The sequence below is a fragment of the Zootoca vivipara genome, chromosome 6 (assembly GCF_965207765.1).
Source record: "Zootoca vivipara chromosome 6, rZooViv2.hap1.1, whole genome shotgun sequence".
Lineage (NCBI taxonomy): Eukaryota > Metazoa > Chordata > Lepidosauria > Squamata > Lacertidae > Zootoca > Zootoca vivipara.
In genome coordinates, this window is record NC_142589.1 from 2647275 (window position 1) to 2656304 (window position 9030).

General features: G+C 47.9%; 1 protein-coding gene across 1 annotated transcript; it reads right to left on the reverse strand.

The window, feature by feature from the left end:
- Positions 1–4421: 4421 nt before the first annotated feature.
- Positions 4422–5990, reverse strand: ITPRIPL1 (ITPRIP like 1). The gene has a single exon (XM_035118862.1). It carries the CDS (start codon positions 5988–5990, stop codon positions 4422–4424), a length of 1569 nt encoding a protein of 522 aa, XP_034974753.1.
- Positions 5991–9030: the final 3040 nt, after the last annotated feature.

Genomic DNA, 9030 nt, shown 5'->3' on the forward strand with positions numbered 1-9030 from the left:
AGTTAAGCCAGAGTGGCATAAATTATTAGAATTTGGGGCTAGGTCCTGGGGGACCTGGGTTCAAATTCCTTCCTGCTCTGCCATGAAATTCACTGGTAATTGTGAGCCAGTCACATCTCATCCTAACCTCCCTCACAGGTTTGTTGGGAGAACTGGGTGCAGCACCTACAGCTCCTTGGAGGAAAGATGGGACATAAATTGTTGTTGTTTAGTCGTTTAGTCGTGTCTGACTATCCGTGACCCCATGGACCAGAGCACGCCAGGCACTCCTGTCTTCCACTGCCTCCCGCAGTTTGGTCAAACTCATGTTCGTAGCTTCGAGAACACTGTCCAACCATCTCGTCCTCTGTCGTCCCCTTCTCCTAGTGCCCTCCATCTTTCCCAACATCAGGGTCTTTCCCAAGGATTCTTCTCTTCTCATGAGGTGGCCAAAGTATTGGAGCCTCAGGTTCAGGATCTGTCCTTCCAGTGAGCACTCAGGGCTGATTTCCTTCATAATGGATAGGTTTGATCTTCTTGCAGTCCAGGGGACTTCTCCTCCAGCACCATAATTCAAAAGCATCCATTCTTCGGCAGGTACCTAATTTGGCATATGTGAGTGACGCAATAGTTCTGAAGCAGAAAGGTGATGGATGTGTGTAGCATAGCAGCAAGCTCAAGCACTATTTTCAAAAAGGCATTCCTTCTTGCGTGCATTCATAACAAGGAAAGAACAGTAATTTGTTTTGGCTTGGGTTGTTTTTAATCTGCTGCACTTTTAATTTGAAATTGAGTTGCTGCTTTTAACGTATTTTTATCTATTTCATTAAATGTATACACATTACTTATATGTATTATATAATAATAATGATCTGCTTAATGATCTGCTCTATAATCTTTCCTGGTATTGATGTCAGGCTGACTGGGCGGTAATTGTTTGGGTCCTCCCTTTCCCCCTTTTTGAAAATAGGGACAACATTTGCCCTCCTCCAGGCTGCAGGGACTTCGCCTGTTCTCCAGGAATTCTCAAAGATAACTGCCATTGGTTCTGAAATCACCTCTGTGAAGGGGCTTAAATAACTTAGAGAAGTTATGTTTTGACCAAACATGATCTACCTGGAGGAGGAACCGGCAAGCCACTCTAGTATCCCTGCCAAGAAAACTCCATGGACAAAGACAACAGGCATATAAAAGTTATGACGCTGGAAGATGAGCCCCTCAGGTTGGAAGGCGTCCAACATGCTACTGAGGAAGAGCGGAGGACAAGTACAAGTAGATTCAGAGCTAATGAAGCGGCTGGGCCAAAGCCGAAAGGTCGCTCAGTTGTGGATATGCCTGGAAGCAAAAGGAAAGCCCAATGCTGTAAAGAAAAATATTGCATAGGAACCTGGAATGTAAGAACCATGAATGAAGGTAAGCTGGATGTGGTAAAAAATGAGATGGCAAGAATAAATATTGACATCCTGGGCATCAGTGAACTAAAATGGACGGGAATGGGCGAATTCAGTTTGGATGCCTATCATCATCATCATCATCATCATCATCATTATTCTTTATTCAACAATCAGTCAGAAAAGATACATTTCTCAGTACAAGATTAAAACATCTAAGACATCTTTAAAAAGCTCTAAAATAAAATATGGGCAGCACTAGTAAAAGCTATACAGATAACCCCACATCAATGCAGTCGATTTTAGTTTTACGACGCTTGAGAGCTAGGAAGAGAAATTTGGCCACCAAGAAAGCTGTTTTCCCAGTGGGATTATACAACAAATATACAACCTGACTTTCTCTGGATAGAGAGCTGAGCTGAGATAGGCATGGGGCTATGAGATATTCTCTTAAATCTACATAGAAAGGGCAACTCAGGAGGACAAGGAGAAGGGGACAACAGAGGATGAGGTGGTTGGACAGTGTTCTCGAAGCTACCAACATGACTCTGGCCAAACTGCGGGAGGCAGTGGAAGACAGGAGTGCCTGGCGTGCTCTGGTCCATGGGGTCACGAAGAGTCAGACATGACTAAACTACTAAACAACAACAACAACAAAGTATGGTCAGGGGTTCCTTTACCTTTGTTGTTGTTGTTGTTGTTTAGTCCTTTAGTCATGTCCGACTCTTCGTGACCCCATGGACTAGAGCATGCCAGGCACTCCTGTCTTCCCTTTCCCTTTACCTTACTTTATAATATGATCAAGGGACACCCAGAAAGTATAAAACAAAGCAGGTACATAAGAACATGAGTCATTCGCACACACTTGATGCTTTTGGTCCCATTTAGAGAAGATATTTATCCATATTCTGCAAATAAAAGCATATATTTTGATGCTATACTATACTATTCTAAACTGGAATGTTTAAATGTTTCTTTGATTGTCCCACCACACTTGGCATCCTCTCCTGCCACACCATTTGAAACAGAGTGATGTGAGCTGGAAGCTAGAAGTGGAAGAGGCAGGCTGGGGAGCCAGAGAGAGTGGTGCTTGATTTCTGTTTGAAGGTTGCAACTACAGTGGTACCTCGGGTTACAAACTTAATTAGTTCCGGGGGTCCATTCTTAACCCGAAACCGTTCTTAACCTGAGGCACTAATGGGGCTTCCCACTGCCGCCGCCACGCAATTTCTGTTCTCATCCTGGGGCAAAGTTCTCAACTCGAGGTACTACTTCCGGGTTAGCGGAGTTTCTAACCTGAAGTGTTTGTAACCCAAGGTATCACTGTATGGGAGAAGCAAGGTCTCTTGTAGGCTTAGGTCAGGGGTAGGCAACCTAAGGCCCATGGGCCACAAGCGGCCCACTGGGGTCGTTTAACCGGCCCACGAGCCACCCGCTCAATGAGCCCTCGCGCGCTGCTGTAAACCGGCACAGCACAGTGCGTGGACTCGCTTCCGCGGTGCCGGAAATCACGTCTGCGCAGACACGGCCACGTGCGTTCATGCATGCGCATGATTAGGCACGCGGAGGGATCTCCACTGGAGTGAACTGGCCCAGGCGAGGTAAACCTTGCCAACTACTGGCTTAGGTGGTATATATGTGTAAATAAACCATAAATCCTAAAGACACCTCAGCCTTCACTGTGCCCAGTACTTTTTTTCTTGGAGATTTTTTTTTGGGGGGGGGGTACTTTCATTTTCCTACTCATATTGAAATACTGCACCTCAATGAGGCCATACTTAGAGTCACAAAATGTTTAGTGGTATGCATGTTTAGGGGTAAAGCACTGGCTGTGCCTCATTCAGAAGGAAACACGAAGCCTGGACAAGTGCCAGGAGGCTCCTGCGCAGCCATTTATTTAGGACTCCCTGCTCTCCAGGCATGCAAGCTTTTCACAGCACCTACACATCCTCCTCCAAATGCCACCTCATATCCACCACACCCCCAATTTAACCCACATCTACCATTTCCACAAGTTTTTAAACTTGCTAGATTTCCCACATAAACTAAAAGGGAAAATAATATAGGATGGCATTCTGAAGAGGGCATTGTATGGCTGCTGTTCAAAAATTGCATGCATAACCAGCCTTGAATCCATGGTAGACTGCTGTCCTTAGAAACCTTTGCAGGGATACATTGTGCAGTTCTTATTCTGAAGAGAATAAAAAATGGTCTGGTGGTTCCCATTCATTTGAATGAGGCATGTGCAAGACAGCTTTCTAACTCAGTGGTAGGAAGCCTGTGGCCTCCCAGGTGTTGCTGGACTACAACTCCCATCAGCCCCTGGCCATGCTGGTTGGGGCTGATGGGAGTCCAACAGTATATGGCTGGTCAGAAGCTACCCACCCCTGTTCAAGCGGCTTGCTGTGCCCCATGTTAATTCATTTCTTTGGATTTTCTGCCACAGGCACCATGTGTGTTGAGTACAGCCCCTGCACACAGTGTGACAGTGCTGCCAGAGTTAGGGATTGACACACTTGTTTTGTTTTCAGACCAAGACAGATTAGTGACCCCTCCTTCCATCTCATGTTCCATTGAAAAAACAGCTGGGGAAGTTGCAAATGCAGCCCTGTGGCCATTAGATGCCTGTGGTTAGTTTATGGGTTTTCTAAAGGTAGACCTAGAGAAGCAGTGAAACACAGTGGCTTCATTGGAGGCCTGGCAGGCATTTAAGAACACAGTTTGCTGGAACCTTTATTTCAAGTCTAATATAGCAAATTCGTTTGGAACTGGAGCATATAAAAATACAGAAGAGTAGTTGGCACTAAGAATGTAAACCAGCATGGTTCGATGGGCCCTTTTACAGCCTCACCTGCCTTTTAGCAGATCAATCTGGAGCATGGGAACCTTGTGAAGATACCCACATGGCACCATCCCAGGATCAGTGATGCTCCTGATAAGCCAGCTTTGTTTCATTGCCGGCCATAGCCCTATGCCTTTCCAACCCTGTTAGGGTACGTGGGTCTATGAAGAGCCACAAAAGGCTGGTCTTTCTAACAGAGCTGACTTTTGCTACTGCCGGTACCCTGTCAACAGAGCCCTCACAGCTTGTACAACCTCTGCAAACTCCTTCATTGCCTTGGCGTGAAGCTTTGGGTCCTCTGCCAAGTGCCTGAAAAGATTCACGGGTGTCGCACTCCGGAGGGCCTTAGGCATAGGGATCTGGATGGGCAAGGAGATGTTACCAATAAGGAAATGCTGAAGATATATCTCCTGCAGGGCGGTGTGCATGTACAAGAGGATGTCCTGAAGTCTTCGCGCAAAGCTCTCAGGGCCCCAGTCCAACGGGGGCTGAAAGAGCAAGAGGTGCATCAGGCAAGTCTTGTAGTGATAGTTGGTGAGCACCATGTTCTTACCCTCTGATGGGCTGGACTCTTTGAAATAGATTATGATCTGGAGACATTTCAGGTGGCAGCTCTCCTCTGGGACTCGCTGGCTCACCCACTTAAAAAAAAGCAACTCCTGGACAGCAAAGGACTTCTGCCAGACAGTGCCAGTCAAACGATCTATCTCAGCAGCTTGGGTGGCCAGGAAGACCAAGGAGTCTCCTTGCTGCACCCCGAGTATGATGTCAATAGAGACGGACCTGCCCGACCGGAATGCCAATTTCAGTCGGCATGTTGAATTAGAAGGCTGAGGCACAAGGTCAAGGTTGTACTTGGGCTGGATTCTGGGCCAGGCCTTGCCCACCAGGCCTTGGAACCAGTGGATGGTTTTCTCCACATCCAAGTGGGAGCTGGTGCACAAAACGTGGACAAGGAAGATTCCTTGCTTGTCACTGCTCAGTTCTTGCTCTGGATGGTGAAGGAAACACACCACGTCCCCCAGGAGCCTCTCTCTCTTGCACACACATTCTGTCTCCACCAAGATGTGTCCATGTGTGCTTGGGGCACCCTCAGATTCACTAGTTTCAATGTGGAAAGAGTGTCCCTTGGGTGGCAGTACGGGCACGAGAACGCGGAAAGCTTTGGAAGGCTTCTGTGTGTGCCATCCTTCAAAGGCACTGTCCACCCCGATGCAATTCTCCAGCACAGGGAGGGTGTTCTGGTAGGGAAGGGCTCCCCGACAAGCCTCCAGCAAGTCATTCACAAAGCTCTCTACAAAATCACACATGTTGCTCAAGTCACTGGTTTCCAGGTCAACGTGCTGGTCATAGAAGGCCTCCAGCATTTTTTGCTTGGGTTCGTCATATTCGGGTTCCATGTCAGTGTCGTCATAGTCTTCTTCATTGGTGGTGGTGCTGGAGCTGTCTGTGCTGGAGTCATAACTGGGCTCCTTCTCTATGGTGTGTCTGCAGCACCCAAACAGGATGAGAATGACCAGCCCGACGTAGTGCCACCCATCCCAGGTTCCATCCTCTGCTGCCACATCGGTTGTCCCCCAATCCTCCCGGCTCTGCCTTGGGTCCCAGCTCCAGCCCTTCTGGTCAAGTTCTGTCTGCAGGCGTCCCATTTCCATTTCCATCAGCTTCTCATGCTCCTGGAGCCGGCCCAGTGTGGCTGAGTCTGTGTGGTCACTGACCATCAGGGGGTGATGAACTAGAGCTAGCACCGCCAGGAAGATGAGGGGGCCCAAGGCCATCTCTAAAGCAGATGTCCCTGGAGAAAAACACGAGAGAGAGAAAAGGATCCAAACTGATGACAAAGAAGATTTCTCAGCAAGGCTGCATGGATTCTGCCCTGGAGAAAAGACTGAATCCTGCAATCAGTATAAATCATATCAATTAAATTGTAAACATAGCTTATTTGCTAAGTGATTACCATTCTGTACATTCCCCACCCCCCTGGTATTGGTAACTGTGGGGAGTGGGAAGGAACTGGGGTTGGTGGGGTGGGGTGGAGCTGGATAGGAAACTTCTGGGATGTTTCTGCTCCTCCCACCCTTCAGGCACTTGTTACATGAGACCTGCTTGCACAGAGGTGTGATCCAAAGGGGGCTCAGCCAGCAGACCACCACTGAGCCAAGCAGTTCCGCCCCCTACAAACAATACCAGAACACATGTCAATCAGCTCAGAAAGTGGCAATAGGTAGCTTTCACATTGTCTGTTTCGCCCATGACAGCCAGTGCTTTTTTTTCCTTAAAAAAATGTTTAGGAGGAGTACAGTACCTCAGGTTACAGACGCTTCAGGTTACAGACTCCGCTAACCCAGAAATAGTACCTCGGGTTAAAAACTTTGCTTCAGGATGAGAACAGAAATTGCGCTGCGGTGCCAGCAGGAGGCCCCATTAGCTAAAGTGGTGCTTCAGGTTAAGAACAGTTTCAGGTTAAGAATGGACCTCCAGAATGAATTAAGTTCTTAACCCGAGATACCACTGTACTCTCATTTTCCTACTCCTATTGAAATACTGCCCCTCAATGAGGCCAAACTTAGATTCACAAAATGTTTAGGGATATGCGTGTCCCGGTGTCCCCCCAGAAAAAAAGCACTGGTGATAGCAATGGTGAAAGTCGGCAAAAGAATGAAAAGAGCAAGTTAAGGACACAAGAAGAGCTTGATTCAGCAGACCCATTCAGTCCAGCCTCCCGTTCTCATAGTGGCCAGCCACTTGCCTGTGAGAAACCTTCACAGCCGGACCTGAGCACAAGAGCTCTTTCCCTTCCTGTTTCCAGCAACTGGCAGTCATGACTGCTTCCAACCATGGAGGCAGAGCAGAGGCATTCTGGCTAGTGGCCATGGCAGCCTTCTCCTCTATGAATTTGTCTAGTCCTGTTTTAAAGCCATCCAACTCAGTGGTACATCCAAGTTCTCACTGTAACTGCTATCTAATAAGGAGCTAGCCAAATGGTATGTAAATCATCCCTATCCCTGCTAAGATTTGTCCTTTTCAGTTTATTGTTCTTCCGCCATTATTGTTCTGTGAGGGTCAAGACTCAAGGCGTTGGTGGCTGGGCCTGAAGCCCACCCCCCAGGGTGAGGGTCTCTTGGTGGGAAAGGGTTTAATCTCCCTTGATAACAGATGGGGAGAGGTTACAGGTACGGTAGGTAGCCGTGTTGGTCTGACGTAGTCGAAACAAAAAAAAAATCCTTCCAGTAGCACCTTAGAGACCAACTAAGTTTGTCATTGGTATGAGCTTTCGTGTGCACGCACACTTCTTCAGAAGGGGAGAGGGTGTTTGTGTTATCTCAAGTGAGAGATGTTGGTTTTTTGTCTTTTCACCTGCTGGATTTGGACATGATGATGGGCTGTTGAATGTTCTGAGTGTTTTGCCAAAGTGAGAATTGAGTGGATGGTACTATGTAATTGTCAGAGGAGTGAGGGTGGCACTTAATTCCTGATTTTGTAATACAGTGGTACCTCGGGTTAAGAACTTAATTCGTTCCGGAGGTCCGTTCTTAATCTGAAACTGTTCTTAACCTAAAGCACCACTTTAGCTAATGGGGCCTCCCGCTGCCGCCACGCCACCACTGCACAATTTCTCTTCTCATCCTGAAGCAAAGTTCTTAAGCCGAGGTACTATTTCTGGGTTAGCGGAGTCTGTAACCTGAAGCATCTGTAACCTGAAGCGTCTGTAACCCGAGGTACCACTGTATTACATGTGGGGGGTTTTTTTGTAATAGTCATGTGGTCCTCATATATATATATTGCTGCTGTATTCTGATATATTTTCATTTTGCAAATGATTCACTTTTGTTTTTATTTTAGTTTTTAGAGATTTGCTGGTTAATTGTGTTACTACTACAAATGCGGGATTTTATCATTAACAGCTGTGTTGAATGTGGGATTTGTATTTTTTTATATAATGTATCTTGATTCTTGTTGATGTAAGCTGCTTGTGGTCAACAGTCCAGGGGCTGCATGCCAGTTGGTAGGTTGGGCAGGAGAGACTGAAAGTGGAAGGAGCACCCCATTTGCACAACAGACTGCCTTGCAGCTACACAAACACCGGAGGTTTCTACACATTCACCCACCCTTGTAGCTTGCCTCTAGCTGCCTGTCAAGATTGGCCAATCCCACCCCTCTCTATCACTTCCATTCCTACCTCTGGAGGCACACAGCTCTTAAAGGGGCAGAGCATCTTAGGCCAGGGCTGCTCCATGCCTCTCCTCCTCCCTGCTGGCACGGCACAACATACTCAAGTCACTCTTGTTCTTTAAGGCCTGGGCCTCCCCCAGCTCTCCCGCTGCCTTTGTGCAGCCCTGTTGGCTGCTACCTGCTGCACTGGTAGCTCATCCCCATTATTACTTGGCTGACTGTGAAGTCACATCTGCCCCAGCAGTCACATCTGCCCTTAAAAGGAGAGGGAAGCAGGTCCAGCTTCCCTTGCACTGCTCTGCATGGGTCTCTTGGCCACCAGGACTGCTCCTACTCACATCAGGCAAGAAGACAAGGCACCAGCGAGAATTTAGGCCAGCCTGGTGTCCTTCACCTGTTTTGGACTACAACTCCTATCTGCCCCAGCTGGTATGGCCATCTCTGTGCTATCTCTGTATCTGGTGGATAGGCCCAAAGGCATGTACCAAGCTGCAGCAGAGGGACCATAGCTGAAGGGTTGAGAGCTCAGCAGCAGAGCCCAGGCAAGGGTTCCAGGCTCAATCTCTGGCACCTCCTGCTTAAAAAGGGCAGTGGCGAACAGTGCCACTTTGCTGCCCAGGGCGGCACCCCCTGGGGGCGGGGCAT